The sequence below is a fragment of the Lissotriton helveticus genome, chromosome 5_1 (genome assembly GCF_964261635.1).
Source record: "Lissotriton helveticus chromosome 5_1, aLisHel1.1, whole genome shotgun sequence".
Classification (NCBI taxonomy): Eukaryota; Metazoa; Chordata; class Amphibia; order Caudata; family Salamandridae; genus Lissotriton; species Lissotriton helveticus.
In genome coordinates, this window is record NC_136065.1 from 2,054,601,385 (window position 1) to 2,054,618,880 (window position 17,496).

The window sequence follows — 17,496 nt, forward strand, 5'->3', positions numbered from 1 at the left end:
CTTTCTTGAAACCACTGCTATCTATCTCTGCTTTGTCAAACATAAAAAACACCTCCCACCGTTTTCAGTCGACCCTCTTTAAAAACAGGGATATGAGCTACATTTCTTGAAATTTCCTGGGACAGCTGGTTAACCCCTTCCATGCTGATGACGAGCTCAGCTCGTCATCAGCGTTACCAGCCGTGTGCTGATGACGAGCTGAGCTCGTCATGAATCGCGGTGATTTAAAAAATGCCGCATACAGCGGGAAAAACGGCCGCACGCATGCGGTTAAAAACTGGGACCGTCCTGGCAAAACGGGGACGCCTGGTCACCCTATCTTAGGTCATCAGGAACTGAAGCACAGGGTCTTGGGATGCCACCTAAATACTAGATTTAGGGGTGTTTCAAGGGAGTGACAGGTAGTGGCCAATGGGCCCCTTACCTGGGGTGTCTACACCTTCTATTGTTGCAGGTATTCTACTCAGGAACAAAACTATGCTTTGGATCATAGAACATCAGTAGATAGGGACTCAGTACCATGGGTCCGGGTCAACTAGCTCGAGGTTTTCACTTGCCTTCCTAACCATATCCAGAGGGACAAGTGAGTTGACACCCCAGAATGCAACACTCCCACCTTCTCTGGATTGTGGTAACAGGACACCACCTTTCGCTCACACACTTGTACTCTTCCACAATAAGATATAACAAGAGACATGCAGGAAGTTTGAAATGTTTATTTAAATTGTCATTCTATAGAATGCATTATACGTGCAACAATCAGAAAACAACTACCTAACAGAAATACCATCAGCATAGTCAGTAAACCATATATTACGAGGAGCCCTGTCATAGTATAAGACAGATTAGCTAAACGCCCTCCCCTTCTACTCAAGCAAAATTATTATACCGTAAAGATCTCTGGGATTAGTAGCAGACCCCGTACCTTAGCATACATAGATGGACGCTCCACACCTCAGGTATAGGTAAGATCTCCTCTCAGAAAGTCTCTCTATATGTGTTACAATACTGTGCATACCTTTCTGACAAGACGTACATGCTCATGAACAACAGCTGCATTACTGTGCTTTGTTTAGGTGCAAGTGCCTGACAAGAACAAAATAACAAGGGACATTGTTGTTTGACCTTGTCTACTTTGTTCAGGCTAAATCCCAGAAATGAACAGAACGCGAAAACAACTGTAGGGTCGCTGTGAAAATACAATGCGGCACAAAGGCAAACGTGTTTATATTGTAACTTGTGCAAAGCAAATGTGACCTACGCTAACGTAGAGAAACTACAATGGCCCATGCACGGAGCACATGACACTAATATGCCAACCTCCTATGGGAGGGGGACATAGACCTAGCCCTAATTGGATTAGTCCCACCATCTCCAAGATGGTGGGCACTGACAAGTGTGTTTCACCTCGCCTCCAGCACCTCAGCGGTGGAGGTGGCATAGAGGGGGCACTCCTCCTATTCTTTCTATTGGTTCCCGCCTATCCTCCCACCATAAAGGGGGTGAGGACAGGAAGGGGGCCTGCTCCCTCTAACAGGAGAGTCTGGGGTCACTTTACAAAGGCAGCAAGACCTTTGAAGGTCCCCGCCACAGATGACTCTTCCTGGTCACGGGGTGGTGTGAACACCTCCACCCAGGAAAGACATTGTTCTCAACCTCAGAACGTGGAGGCACTCTTCCCATATGGTCAGAACACTGTCTGGTGGCAGCAAGCTGGCTCAGGCCAGTCAGCGATCACACTAAGGATTGGTAGGCTTCAGGGGACTCCTCTAAGGTGTCCTCTGTGTGCCATTTTTAATAAAACTGACACTGGAATCTGTGCAAGTTTATTATCCTGAGATGTTTGGTACCAATGTTCCCATATTTCAGTGAAGACATCATGGAGCTGGGGAACTCATAATGATGAGTGTCCAGCCCATGTACTTACTATGGCTTCCCTGATCACTTATCCAATATGCAGGAATCGACAAGGATAATGTAGGGCATATCTGCTCATGCTGATATGCCCTCACAGGAGATATAGTTCACCCTGCCTTAGGACTAAGGCCTGCTAGAGGGGAGTCTTACCTATATCTCATGCAGTGTTTGTGGGCATGGCACACAGGGATGTGTGCTGTTGCTACTCTTCAGTTTTGTCTGCCCCCTTATGGTGGCACAATTGTTGCTGCAGCCCTCAGGGACCCTCTTTAACCACAAGGCCCTTGGGACTAGGGGCTCCATTTTACACAGGTGTTATATGTGAGCTAAAGTGGTGCCATTTGTGGTACAGGTTTTAGGGAAACAATACTGGTACCGGGAACGTGGTTAGTAAGGAGCCAATACTCTACAGTCAAAGTTGCATCAAAAGCCAAGCAAAAGGTGGGGGAAGGGTCGCAGGAGAAACCCACGTTCCTACAATAATAATATCCCTTGCTTACCATATGCTTCCACAACAGTAATTTCCAAAGTGAGAGAAGGGATTTTGACTACATCTGCTACGCTTAATTAGAGATGACATAGCTTACTACTTATCTCGGGCTTTTCAACGATCTGATGACTCCATTCTTTTTCAAATATCTTCTCCAGATCCAAGGAAAATGGCACCTGATCTCAAGCGCCTATCAAAAGGAGGAGCCATTGAATCTCGACAAGCAAGCAACGTTTGGCTGGATGGAGATAACCTCCACCGATGGCATGAAATATGGGCGCGGACAGTGAGTAATGTTTGTTGGATTTATATGTCAGGAAAGCCTACTTAAAGACGTGAACACCTAAAATGTGCAAGGTTGTGGGAACTGAAAAATCGTTGCAAGGCATATTTTAAGAAGGTTTTTAAAATATTGTTCTTTCTTTTTCGATCATATTTCAGAAGTGCCCTGACTGTATGTTACTCCGTTTTCTCTATGAACTTTTCTGTGCCTCGACACCCTTCCACTGGAGAGGAGGCACAATATGTATTCATATCAGTACCAAAAACATAACTTAGGATGCAGTCAGTGATTTATTCCAGTGAAGGGCAGCCAGTGTGAGAATAGTGGGAAATACCCCAAAAGAGGTGGAGGTGCAGAGCAAGATATTTCTCCATGTAAAATAGAAATGTCTTCCCACTGGAGAGTAAAGGCACATTTATTTTCACATGTACAGCTGCTACACTTGAGCACATAAAAATCCTTTCACAATTTATCCTCTTGGACTATATGCATAATTACAGACCTACTTATGGGATTCTATTACAGCGACATCATCCCAGGAGTACTCCAAGAACTCACAATAAATGCAAAAAAAGTCTGAAATTGAATCCAGTGGGCTTAAGACTATAAGAAAACATTTCTGCATTTTCTAAAGAATCAAGACCTTGGTTGCTACAAAAAAGAGCATCTGTTGTTTCATGCTACGTCATGTAGATTTGTATTGCACTCCTTGTCACCCCTGAGGGTATCCAGGTGCTGAGCAGGTGCTTTGGCGTGAGACCCTGCCAGGATACAGGCTGTCTCAGTGGGTCCTGCAAGGTTAGTTGAAACGCCAGGTCTTCAGCTACTAGTGGAATTCAAGTAACGAGGAGGAGACTCTGATGCTTTAGAGGAGGTCGTTCTAGGTCTTGGCTGCTATGTAGAAGAATGAACAACTTCCAGTTCTGTTTCTATGGATTCAGTGTGTGTGTGTGTGTGTGTGCGTAAGAGTGAAGCTGAGTGCAGTTGTCCGGTGGAAGTGTAGGCGGTGGTTGAGGTATGTGAGTCCTGTGTTGTGCAGTGTCTTGAATGTGTGGGTGAGAAGTTTGATTTGCCATTGTTTCTGGATGGGGAGTCAGTGGAGCTCTCTGATGTGTAGTGTAATGTGAGTGCGGCATGGGAGGTCGAGGATGAGTCTGGCGGCGACGTTCTTGATGGTTTGGAGTCTGTAGAGTAGGTAGGTTGAAATTCTGGCATAGATCGCATTGTCATAGTCCAGTCTGCTTATAATCAGGGCTTGTGTGATGGTGCTTCTGGAGTTCTGGGGCAGCCACTTGAAGATCTTCAGCAGCATTCATAGCATGTGGAAACAAGAGAATGTGACAATGCTGACCTTTGATGCCATAGTGAGTTTGTTGACCAAGATGAGTCCAACGTTTCTGGCATAGTCCATACGTGTTTGTGTGGGCCTTCGCTCTGTAGGTCACCAGGAGGAGTCCCAGAGTGAGCTCTTCTTACCGAAGAGCAGTTCTTCCATCTTGTCAGTGTTGAGCTTCAGGCAGTTCTCTCTCATTCAATTCACCACACTTGTAATTCAGATAGTGACGTTGCTCCTGGTGGTCTTGGTGTTGTCTGTGAGGGATGGGATGAGCTGTGTGTCTATGGTGTAGGAGATGATTTTGATTCTGTGTGACCTGATGATGTTTACGTGAGGTGTCATGTGTATGTTGAAGAGGATTGGGTACTTGGATTTCAAGGTGTAGGGTGGCAGTCTTACTCATTGGGTTCGTCCTCTGAGGAATTAGGTAATCCATCTGAATTCTGTTCTTTGTATTTCTGTGTCAGGTAGTCTTGTGACAGGTTTGTGCTGGGAGACGGGGTCAAAGGCCGTGGTAAGGTTGAGGAGGATGGGTGTTCAGGTTTCTCCCTTGGCCGAAGATGGCCTGGATGTCATCTGTGGCCATGATGAGGTTTGTTTCGGTGCTGAGGAAACCTGACTGTGAGCTGTCCAGAAGTTGATGGAGTTCCAGATATCCTCAGAGATGCTTGTTGATCACCTTCTCCATTAATGTAACTGGCAATGGTAATAGCAACATGGGTCAGTGGTCAGCTAATGGTTTCTTGATGAGGTTGTTGACTTCCACCTGTTTCCAGCTTTCTGGGAAGATTGAGAGGGTTGGTGAGGGCCCCTGAGTGGACTGTTTTATGATTGAGGCGTAATTCTTTGGTGGTGGTGTTCAGTTGGTGGATGAGGTCTTCTGGGTTGGGCTGGGAGTCGAAGTTGCTGTAGATCTTCAACATTTTGCTGTGGATGTAGTTGAAGAGGAGGTGGCATAATCCTTGCGATGGGATGGTGCTCTTATATGGGGCTGCTGGGTTGGAAAATTCTTTGACGATGGAGATTAGTTCTTTGCAGTTGTTGGGACTGGGTTACAGTCTCAGAGCCAGTGCTCTTTTCTTAGTTTCCCGCTGCTGGGGGTGGTAGTGCCTGAGTGTGGCCTTGTAGGTGGTTCTTGAGGTGGTGTCTTGCCTTGTTCTCCAGTTGCTTGCAGTAGCGTTTGTAATCCGTAAAGTTGTCGGTGTATAAGCTGGCTTGCTTGTTAGTTTTTTTTGTTTGATGTTCTTTAAAGGTGCAGTCTGAGATCCAGCAGTTCAGTTATCTTATGTCGCTGTTTAGGTTATTGGTGGTGCCTGGTTGGTTAGTTTTGAGGATGTTGAGCCAGTCTGTTTCCATCACTTTGTTCCAGTTGCATCCGGGTGCGCGGGGACTTTCTGGGCCATGGGTGGAAGTGGCTAGCGGCAAGGTGATGGTAAAGTGAACTATGAAGTGGTCTGTTCATGTGAGCGGGTGACGTGGCTGAATTTGACTTTGTTGATAGAGATGGAGATGTGGATCCAGACTGTGTCCTATGGTGTGTGTTGGGCTTTGGATGAGCTTGGTGAGTCCAATGTTGTTCAGGCTGTTGAGCAGTTCTGTAGAGTTGGGGTGCAATGGGTTGTCCAGGTGGATATTGAGGTCTCAGAGAAGTATGATTGGAGGTGATGGGGGGGGGGACATTGAAGTCTGTGATGAGGTTGCTGAAGCTGTCCTGTGGTCATGGATGTCAGAACTTCAGGGCACCTTTGATGGTAGTTCTTTTGTCTGTTTGTAGCTTGAAGTGTATGTGTTCCATGAAGGGGGTGTTAGTGAACGTAGTGCATTCAAAGTCATCCTCATGGATGAGGCAAGTCCTCCTTCTGGCTTGAAGAGTTTGTCCTGGTGTATGACCTGTCCCCCATCAGGATGGTCACAGCGTTGTTGGATGCTGATGCTGGGATTTTGTGTCAAGTTCATCACCCTCCTAGATGTTTTTGCCTCTGATTATTACTCCATATTTCTGTAGCTGTATTCCATATTGGATTTTCACAGCTGGAAGAGTATAAACTGGTTTCTGTCTCAACACTTTCTCATAGTAGAATTGGTGGCTTGCTTATTGACTCCAGCACCATTTACCATCTACAAACAAGAACTATCCATGTTGCCAAGGAGTTCTTTTGTATCAGTGGAAACTTAGGGGTTTTCCTCCTAACTGGGACTCTCTTTAGGAGACAATTGATATTTTTCAAATGCATTTTTAAGTATGTGGTAGGTCTGTGGCTGTGAGGAGTCGACCTTTCTTCTGGCAATCAAAAACAAAACGGAGAAATCCTCAGGCACTCCAGTCCTTGACAGACTCCTGCCACATGCATAATAAATCAGCGCCTTATGTACATACATATCCATAATGGATTGGGTAAACCCCAATGAATGGGAGAGAGATCATACTGAATTCGATCTTTGAAAAAGGAAGTACCGCCTCAAACATGCCACTCTTTGCTTAAATGCCTGCAACAACACTTTGCACAGTGTTCATTTCTGTTTGCTCCCCAGCCACTCACCAACTCACAAGGAAAAACACTTTGGCAATAGAGGGCAGAGTAACACTGACAGCACGCTAATATAACTCAACACTCAATCCACAGTCAGTATGGTGGCCATACCTAGCTCTCCAACAATTCTTTAGTGCAGAGGATGTTTTATGATTTAGAAGAGGTTCTTAGGACTGTTGGGAACATCTCTAATCTTGTTTTTGAAGCAGTTTGTTTTGGTGGTAAGAATGAGCGCTCTTTGACTTTTTCTCTGTTCTTTAAGGTATTAGACTAGTTCCATTTTCACATCTCTCCAGACCATATCTAGTTTCCTTGTGTAGATCTGTCAGCCTTAGGGTGGTCTTCCCCTCCCAACTGCCTTCCTCCTTCACTTTTCTGACCTAGTTTTTGCTGGTATCTGTGCAATTTACCACTGCTAACCAGTGCAAAAGTGCGTGTACTCTATCCCCTAAACATGATAATATTGGTTTATCCCAATTGGCATATTTAATTTACTTATAAGTCTCTAGTAAAGTTGTAATATCTGTACCCAGGGCCTGTAACTTACATACTACTAGTGGGCCTGCAGCACTGATTGTGCCACCGACTTAAGTAGCTCTTTAATCATATCTCAGGCCTGCCATTGCAGAGCCTGTTTGTGCGTTTTCCGCTGCTATGTAAACTTAAGAAAAATAACACTTTTGCCAGGGCCAAACCTTCCCTTTTTAGGTCTCGCCTAGACGAAAGCAAAAAGCAAAGCTTTTTGCTGTCTAGGGAGACTACTTATGTCGCCACTTTCCAGGGATTCCGGGGAATGAGGACAGCAGACTGTCACGAGCGTCTCCTGCCGGAGATTCTACCTCGTGAACGCGCACGTCGTCACTCACGCATGCGCACAAACAAAGGCATCCACACACTGCATATACACACACACACACCCCCCTTAAACATACACACGCGCACACAGACAGACAGACGTACGCACAAACACACTCAAACAGACACACACACACGCGTACACCCCACCCCCACTCACCCCTCCTCTCACTCAACTTACCTGTTCTGGCGGTGCACGGCGGCGGCTCCTTCTCCCGGGTGGCGGTAGCGCTTTGCGGGGCTCTCTCACCACATGAGAGCCCCGCCTTCCCCATGCGCCCGGCCGCTCTTCACCCGGTCCCCCATCTCGGGACCGGGACTCAATGCGGAGCCTTCGTGGCTCCTCGGGCAGCTCTCTCTGTCTCTCAGCGCGATGGGGCGGGACTTCCGGTTGGGGCCGCGCTGGCATTGGCCGGCTTCCCAACCGCTTCCGGGTCGTCGCGGGCAGCGCGGCGGGCCGGCACAGCCATGATGCATATGTTCACTTTCAACTTCAGACACCGTTTCTTGTTTTAAGACGGTCTGTCACCTTCTAGCAAAGTTTCCGGCAGAAGCCGCAGTGGCTGCCGGAGGCAGGTGAGTGGAGGAGGGAGCATCGGGTAAGGACGGGGAGGGGGCGGCGCCGGGGGAGCTTATCAGGCAAAACCACTTAAAGAGTAACCAGGGTTATCAGCAAAGTCGTTCCTTCAAGGACAAGCAACCGCCAGAGGAGGATGAAGAGGGCGTGCAGTGCTGCGAGGCGGAGAGGCACTACAAGGGGGCACAACAGAGGTGGGCATAGTCATGCGGCCGAGACGGACGGACGCCTCGGAACTCTACCGACCCCCGCATAGACAGACTACCGGGGTCACAAGGATCTTACACACACACACACAGAGCTCCTTAAAGATGGGACGGAATGAATACTCGTGGGGAACTCGCCGACCCCGGGGCAAAGCAGAGTATAAAAAAATAAATAAAAAACACCAGAACACAAGCAAATCGTCGACTCCAGAAGCTATTGACACAAACTACAGAGAAACCGCTCTCGCCGATCACTTGAGAGGGTCGCACTAGCGCATGGATTGGGGGCGGTGAATGGGAGATTTTTTTTTAAAAAAAGTACCAACCCCGGTGCATTGCTTTCAGATCGGGTGTTCAGCGCACGCCCATCGCGCACAAAACAAGCCAAGCAAATTCCTCTGCTCACCAAACACCCGGAAACTAGCCGCCTGGCACCAGCACCCCAATGACATCACTGCATGGATTCAGTTTCTTGTAGCGCTTTGTGCGTTTGTTTTCGCTGCATTGTGAATTCAGATTTAGCGCGGATGAAAGGCACAGGATTGACAGGCACGGAAACCGAAGCCTTCGCGTTTATCCGAACAACAGGTGCAGCACAGACTGTAGCAGGGGAGAGCCCTGCCCACCGCGCAGCACACCACAGGAGCCGTGCTAGGTTACCTGTGCGGGGGCAGGTGCGGCGTAAACCTACTTGTGCACGGGAAACATCATTTACCACGAAGGCATTACCACTACTCACGTTTACCACGTGACACTTACCACGCAGGGTGCCTTCCACGCAGGGTACCTTCCACGACGTCTTTACCACGGGCTAGGGGGGAGACGGGGAAGACGTGGTATTCCTTCAAGTCGATCTGCGTGGGCATGGGGGGGCAGAGGGAGGGGGGGGGCTCGGAGGGGGGGTGGGGGGGGTCTCCCCCCCCAAAAATAACAAGCAGGTTACTTTAACAAAAAAAGAACATAAATTTAAAAGAAAGAGGAAAGAGCCTCCCCCAAAGACGTGCCGTGTACGTCAAAAAAGCAGTCCTTTTTTTATTTTGGTATACGTGTTTTGACGCTTGTTTCAAAGGAGGATGGAAGTAAGGGCTCGTGGAGAAAGACGTGAAGGTAAGACGTTGCAACGCGTAGTAAAATGCTACGTTGTAAATACCAGCGTGGTAAAGCCACTTGCGAGGTAAAATTCGCGTGGTAAAGCCATGCGTGGTAACTGAAATCGTGGTATAATCATATATTCCTTGTGCACAAGACATACAGCAAGGGTATGCTCTGTGAGCGTGCTTGTGCAAGAGTACCAATGTGCAGCACAAGCTTCCTTGTGCAATACACATGCAGAAGAAGCTACAGGTGCAGCGTAAACTTACTTGTGTAAAACATGTGCTGCATACACTTGCTTGCGCACAAACCGTGCAGGTTATGGGCGTGCGGTGTAAACGTACTTGTGCACAAGAGGTACAGCAAAGGCAGGTGTAGCGTAAGCTTGCTTGTGCAAAACAGCTGCAGCATACACTGGCGCGCGCACATCCGGTGCAAACTGTGTGTGGGGGGGGGGGCTATGTGCAGTATAAACGTACTTGTGCACAAGAGATACAGCAAAGGCAGGTGCAGCGTAAGGTTGCTTACTCGTGCACAGCAACTGCAACAGGGACAGTGTAACCTCGCTTGCACTCAAGTGCAGAACTAGGAGAGGGTGTACGCCTTTTCTTCAACAGGGGAGGCAAAGGTCCAGATGGCGTAAATTTACACACACTCGACATTCTAATTAGGAGTAAGGTACCCTTGGAATTATGCGATTCTGCGGAGGAAGCTTTTTTGCATAGTGATTGATTTGCCACATAATCTATCTGCTGCAGAATCTTCAGATTTTAACACAAAATTGCGTTGGGCTGAAACGGATCAACAGTTACTAACACATGACATGTACGATTGCCCAGTAAAAAGGTTAATTGGTCATTTTTCAGTTGTTTTGTTTCTGTATTTGGCTATTCAACTAGTACTAATTCGGTGAACTCTTTGGACAGACAGAATTACTGTGTGTTAAATCGATAAACATAGTTAAGTAATACTATTTGAAAAAAGTGCTGCATTGGGCCGCATAATTTAACTTTTCTTGCCACATAACCCAGTCAACCCAGCCGCATAATTTGATACTCCTCTGCAACATAATTCCAGTGGATCTGGTAAAGTAAATACTGTAGCACACTGGATACCCGAAACAGGGGCTAAATTAATGTTCAGAAAAAGGCAGTGGACTGGAGAGCAAACCGGCCGTTTCTGGAAGCTGACCCTGGGCCACTCACAGGTCAAGGTGTGAACTTTCAGCACCTCCACCATGCGTGTGCCTAGCCTTCCTGCATCCCTGCCAGGGCCCATGGAGGGGGCGTGCCGCAGGACAATGAAAAAACCAAGGTCCGAGCCCTTAAACACCGAATTACGACACACAAAGGGCGAAAGAGGGCGGGAAGGGCAGTCTAAAGTTCTCCAACTTTTGTCATGAGGGCTTAAAGCATTGGCAAGAAGCCAGGGCTCCGATCCTGCCGTGAATGATGGCGCGCTCGGTCACTGCTGAGGAGGGGTGAGCCGCTAATTACCACCGAAAGCTTACACCGCGGAATGCGTCATTTCTAAAAGCAACACTCAAAGGAGAGATTGTTGACTGTCTATTCCGCTTGACAAAATGCATATGTGCAAGAACGCAGCGCCAGCTGTTCCACTGCATTATGGTACATGCAGGACATCTTATGTTTTTAATTACTCACCAATACAAAAACGTGTTTGCCACCACTAAGGAAGGTACAGTCCGTGATTACAAGTACCACTCCTATCTGCGCTGGGGGCAAACGCCCTCAAAGTTGCAATTCAAAAGCATTGAGAACTGACTACCAGAATGCGAGGGGCGAACTGGAGCCGACATCCTGGCCGTCAATTCGCCCCTTGGCTCTTATCTATTCATTTACGCAGTTTCTATAGTGTAAACGTTGGCAAAGGGAATGTAAACGTAGCACATTAGAATTAGATTACGAGGCAATACTTGAAAAATACAAGTTGATACATTCACATTGACAGTGCAAGCACAATGGGTAGCTGTGTTTAAGCGTACAACCATCAACAGTTAAGTAAACACCAGAACGAAGAAATACAAGCATTTGCAATGCAATAGGTCTCGCATTTGAAACAGTTTAAGCTATTGGCATTGTAAATTACAATGCCTTTCATTTATGATTTAAAAAATAACACGTAAATAAAAGGCATTGCCATTTACAATGCCAATAGCTCAAACTCTCACAACTGCGAGACCTATTGCATTGCAAATGCTTGTTGTAATACCTTATTGGCGTGGGAGCTGCCAGGCCCTCACCATTATAACAAACACTGGCAAAAACAAAAACATGTTGGTCTCAAAAGCACACATTGCCACAGTGTTCCTGGAACTGAACAAAACGACTGTGTGTCATCTGCTCCTTGTGAAAGAACAGAATGCTGTCACGAAAGTGAAGCTAGCCAATAGACAGAGAGAGAGAGAGAGTCATAGAGAGAGCGAGAGAATCAGAATTTTAATAAACACAAACGGTCGTGGTTAACGCCAGACCTAATTAGAGGCCCAGTTATTAAATACAGTCTCAAAAGTGCACCCATGTTCTTGCATTGAGTGCAGATATACAACTTGTGTGAATTCACAAGACTTTATATAAGTAGGCCAAGAAATAGTAGTTCAATAACAGATTTGTGAACTTCATTTCAGCAGGAGCAAATATCCAGGTGTAGATTTGCTCAAGCGAAAATCTGAGTCTTTGCAAATTCACTTTCCCTCCAACCACTTTTTTTTCCCAACCCTGGAAGAAGTTTGTCTGCCATTGTACGGAGTAAATTTTCTCAGTATGAGAAAGTATTAAAGAAGTGTTGGTGAAAACCCTTCAAACATTCAAGTTAATTGGTTTGCATAGACTTAAAGGGGCATTCCAACCCTGCCATTACCTTCAGCCCAAGTATGTAGATCTGCAGAAGCGTGGCAACATAAGGGAATTGCTAGTATTCAAACCCTACTATGGAAAAAACCCTGGCATAACCGGAGAGGCTATTTTAGAGCTCTTATATATAATGAGATTGCTGCCATAACTTTTGCTGCATTACATGGCACAAAAGGGACAAGTGGATTTTGTTACAGGACAAGTAGATTTATGAAGCACCCTGCCCCATGGACAAGTAGATAGTTTATTAAATTCCACACCCCTGGGAGGGAGCAGTCCAACCTTTGCTCTGCTGAGTACTTTGATCTGCTTTGTGATGGAATTGAATCGAAGATAGAGTAACTTTGTGGAATGCTGCATTGGGCTTTGTGTCTAGGTGAATTATTGCAGGAATAGTTGGATCCAATCTGGGGCCATTTTTGCAATCAGGGCTCGAAGAATCCAAAAAATAGTACTAGTCCTTCAGGTCCAGTACCTTGAAAATTCTCCTCCACCTAACTGCAACCTACTTGACCTCCGTCTCTGAAAGCCAAGCAAATGGGACAAGATTACAAGATTTAAAGGCATCTTTATTGCTGATTAACTTTGTGAGCAATAAAAATGCCTTTAAATCTTGTTATCTTGTCACATTTACTCCGTTTTCAGAGACATAGGACAAAAGTTAGTTTGTCTTCCTACTCGCCAGAAAGTGCGAGTAGGACCTAAAAACAGCTTGCCCTCGTTAAATTCAGCTTGCATATGCGAGCGGTGGAGTGGATTTTTCGGGCCCTGGCAATGCCTAACCACTACTTCAGCATTTAGATCACAATTCTATAGCTGTCTGGTGCAGAAGCAGCTGAGTTGAGTAGGATCACTCCAGAGTAATGAGGATATTCTCCCTTAGGGTAGTCGGTGCTGTTTCTGTCCTTGACTGATGTCTGCTCATCGATACTCTAGGTTATTGTGTCCCCTCATGCACTCCTCGAGCTTTTAAATCGCATTATGTTTTAAATCGTGCTTGGGTGTGAGGGGTTTGAGATGTTAAAAGTTGACCAGTATATTTTGGCTTGCATTTGTTTCTTGTTATTCTTTTATTGGATGGGTGAGGACTGCATTGTTAGTCGAAAACTCTGGTGATCGATGCTTCACAAAGCCCGCTATGCCCTAAGTGAATGTTAAGAACTCCTTCATACAGCCTGCTACCTGTGGTTTGACTCTCTAATCATGTGACCTACTGTGAGGACCGCAGATTCTCCCAAAGAGTAAATATCTAGTAAAGGGGCCTTCAATGAAGAGAAAACAACAGTTCGCTTTCCCTAGTCCTGCATCACCTCCAATCATTAAATATTTCTTTGATGGCATCTGCTAGGGGTTTGACACATTGTGAGATCGCTCACCAGATGGCCCTTTTAAGGATGACTGATGGGTGGATAAGATGTAAGCCTGAGCGGGAAGGGGTTTAGAGATTTTTTTGGGATGTTCATGTTAGCTGCGTTATTTTTTCTTGTTATAGAGCAATCATTGAATTCATTTGTATTCCTGGAAATGTTGGCTTTCCTGTCAGTTCCAGGAAGTAACAAACACTTTAAGTTCCATAGAAGCGCAAGTTCTGGAAGCACTACGGTTGCAGTGTCGAACATAAGTATTTCAATGCCATGTATGCTTGAGGTCATAGTAGTAGTAATAGCTTTATTCGATAAAAACATATCATAAAAGCATTTACACATCTTTAAAAAACATTTTTAACAACAATCATCAGCATAAAAACATTTCATATCCAGAACAGCATACTGGGTGGGTGGGCTCGTTCACTGGATTAACAGTTTTCTTGCAGTTCTTAGACGCCAAGCCCAACCCAAAAATTTTGCCATACAAGTGGAAAAGAAGGGTCTAGCATCTGTACGTAAGATACGCAGGGCTTCCAAGTGAGAGCGTGTTCCCAGGCTTCTGCAAAGGGGCTTCAACCACCTACGTCTCGGGGCTACATAGACACTACATTCGAACAACATGTGAGAGACAGACTCTACCCTTAGATCACAAAAGGGGCAAAAGGGTACGGTTTGAGCGGGCGGTTTCCAAGTTGACGTGAACTCACATAATAGAAGCACCCCCAACCTGAACTTAATGTACAGTGCTCTGTCCCTTGAGCTCTGAATGATGTCTAGATAAGGTTCCCTTAACGGTAACTCCTTGGCTAACAGAAACAGAGCTACAGATTTACAATGGTTTGTGCTTCGGGCCCTCTCACTGTCTACCCATGCCCAATAGACCTTCTTAAGCTGTTCTTTCGTGGGTGCAGATCTGTTGGACCAAGCCTCTCCTAGGCCTAATTTGTGGAGCAGCTTTTTAACCTCCCTAAGCCAGATGATCTTATGGGAACCCGGTAGTGACAAAATGTCGGTCAATGCATCAGCGTAACTACATAATTCCTGCACATTCCAAATTCTGGACCATAACAGGAGTGGGCGTAGTTTCGCTTGGTCGCAGATTGACCGGGTACCTGCATCTATCAGCAATGGGATTGTTGGCGTGCTGTGGGGCAAACCCATTAGGTCTTTATGGAAGTTGTTCTCGAGGTGGGCCAGAGTGTCAACTCTTTGAGTGCCCCACAGCTCTGCACCGTAAAGTGCCGCACTTACAACCCTTGCCCTATAGATATCTAGGGGAGCCCCAATGGGTTTTGATGATGATGCTCGCTGCTCCTTGAGCAGCACACCTGCCACCCTTTTATGGGTAAGGAAGACTTTTTGATGGTGTGCCTTCCAGCTCATAGTATCACTGATGCGTATACCCAGGTAGTCAAATTCTTTTACGCGATCAAGTGGGACAGAATCTAGGACCGGGGGATAAACAGATTTTTTTGGCGGGTTAAGGACTAAAAACTTAGTTTTGCCTATATTTATGGCCAAACCCCTTTCATTGCAGAAGGTTTGGAAGCTAGAAAGCAACGATTGGATGCCCATCGGTGATTTTGAAATTAGGAGAGTATCGTCCGCGAACAGGAGCGTTGGGATCTTCCTTCCACCCAGGGTGGGTGCATCTGATGGTTTTTGTAAAAGATGCTCCACCACTCCGTTAATATAAAGAGAAAACAGAGTGGGGGCAAGCACACACCCCTGGCGGACGCCTCTGTCCACGGGGATACAAGATGTTTTCTCCCCCTGAGCACCCCATCTAATTTGGGCAAAATTCCTATCGTGAAGTTTTACAAGCAATGACAACAAATAGGGGGGGAGGCCTAACCCATCGAGGACGTTCCATAGAAGTGCACGTGGTACCAGGTCGAAGGCAGTCCGCAAGTCAATGAAGACTAAATACAGACTGCCCCCTCCCAGCACCACCACTTTCCAATAGATCATTAGAAAGCGGAACGTCTGCTCGATTGTGCCTGTTCCTGTTCTGAAGCCCGCTTGAAGATCTGACAGAATGTGATTTTCGTCTGCCCACTCGATGATCCTACCCAATACCACCTTTCCTGCTACCTTTTGAGAGGAGTCTAATAAACTTATTGCTTGAGGTCATAGGAAGATATGTAATTATGGTTCTGCTGTTGTAATGAATTATGAATTTTGAAAAAAATGCCGATTATGTAACACTACAGTGACATAGCTATTTATAATTAAGGTTTTGTCGCACTCTATACAAGAAAATCAGTAGATGTATTTTATCTATACTTTTCACATTTAAGTCCACTAAATTCTGAAATATTTCCTGTGAATTTACATGTGCAATTTGGGCAAAAGAGATTGCAAAATACTTTGCCTAAAACACATCTTTTTTTTTTTTTTTTTCGAAATTCCTTAATGGCAAGCACCCCACACGTAACAAAATGTAATGAGTCATTTATGGTGAAATTGGATTCTTTTGTTTTCATTTATGTAACCTTCTTGGAAACAAGGGTGGGATGGCCTTAACTGAGCTGTTTCTATATGAATAATGCATAGCTTTTTATGGTCTGGTTTGACAGCACAGCTGTCGACAGACAATTATGTGAGAGTCACCAGGACAGGGGCTTTGGTTCCATCCACATTTTGGGAGCCAGGAGTGCATATTTTGATAGTTTTTCACTTGTGTGCTTCCACAAAAGAGCGCTTGCCTTCCACTTAGCTGTGATCATTTTGTTTATTGATCCAGCTGCCCGACCTTGAACTTTCAGAGGCCCAAACATGATGTTTTAATGCGAATAATCTTAAATAATTTTATAATTTGTTGTTTTTTCTGTAGCAGCAGGACAGATGGGAAGGGGGCAGTCATGAACCTGCATGGATTTTTAGTTCTTGCTTGATAGTGCAACTGTCACCCGACCTTTTAACCTTTGAAATACATATCCATTCCCAACTATTTACCGTTAGAGCTTCAAATTACCCACATTCTTTTAAAGATCGACCTATTGCTTTTAGAAAAAACAGCAATACCCCGTCTAACCTACACTGCTGTTGAATTGTTTATCGAATGTCTAGAGAAAAAGTTTTCAATTGTAATTCATGATTGTATTGGGAGATGACTAACCCAGTTAAAACCGATTAGGATAAAATACATGTTTTCTTTAAGGTACATCTCCCAAAATTTTAAAATGGACACTGAACTCATTCTTACTAACACATTTATCCTTTTGTGACTTATTTGTTAAATGTTAGGAAAGAAGTTCAGATAAGGAGCTTTTTATAAATATATATATCCGCACAAAACTCCCTGGATCATCCAGATTATGTGTTATGCTGTTAGGCCTGAGCTCGTATCTGTGTTGTAATCATTCAGAGTTAGTAAACTATTTTGTGTATCGCTATTCTAATATTTTTACATAAAGCACCCTAATGGATGTTTTTCATTACATTTGAGACAGATTTTTTTTAAATGATGTAATCCGTAGATATGACTTTAACTGCCTCTGACACCATTATACTTTTTTAGGTCTCGCCTGTCAATGCGCATGCGCATTGAGCAGAGCGAGACTATGGGGGCTTAAACAAAGCTTACCTACACTGGCGATTCACTGGCGATTTGATGAAGTGCATGTGCACTTTTAACTCAATGCGCAAGCGCAATTAGTTAAAATGCGCGTGCACAGCATCAAATCGTCAGCTTAGTGCCGCCAGCAGCTCTTCCCGCTCCGCCCCCTGCTGCATCAAAGGCTTGGCGCTCTGCCTCAACCCAGCCATTCTCCTCCCCTAATTACCCCCTGCGGCATCAAAGGCTTTTTCACGGCCGGCCGGCCGTGCTTTCAGTTCACGGCCGGCCGGCCGTGTCTCCTTTTCTTTTTTTTTTTTTTTTTTCATTAATTGAATGTCTTCCAGCAAGCCCTCCTCATCCGTAGCTTTAGGTGTGATGACAGAATTTCCTTATAAGATTACTGCTCT

At 45.5% G+C, this 17,496-nt stretch overlaps 1 protein-coding gene across 2 annotated transcripts in view; it reads left to right on the plus strand.

Moving 5' to 3' along the window:
- Positions 1-17,496, plus strand: part of LOC144756277 (uncharacterized) — a 294,158-nt gene that overhangs the window by 59,539 nt on the left and 217,123 nt on the right. For both annotated transcript variants that reach the window (XM_078645938.1, XM_078645937.1), the window contains exon 2: positions 2,566-2,693. In XM_078645938.1, coding sequence (XP_078502064.1) covers positions 2,566-2,693 — 128 coding nt within the window. The remainder of the gene's footprint in view (positions 1-2,565; positions 2,694-17,496) is intronic.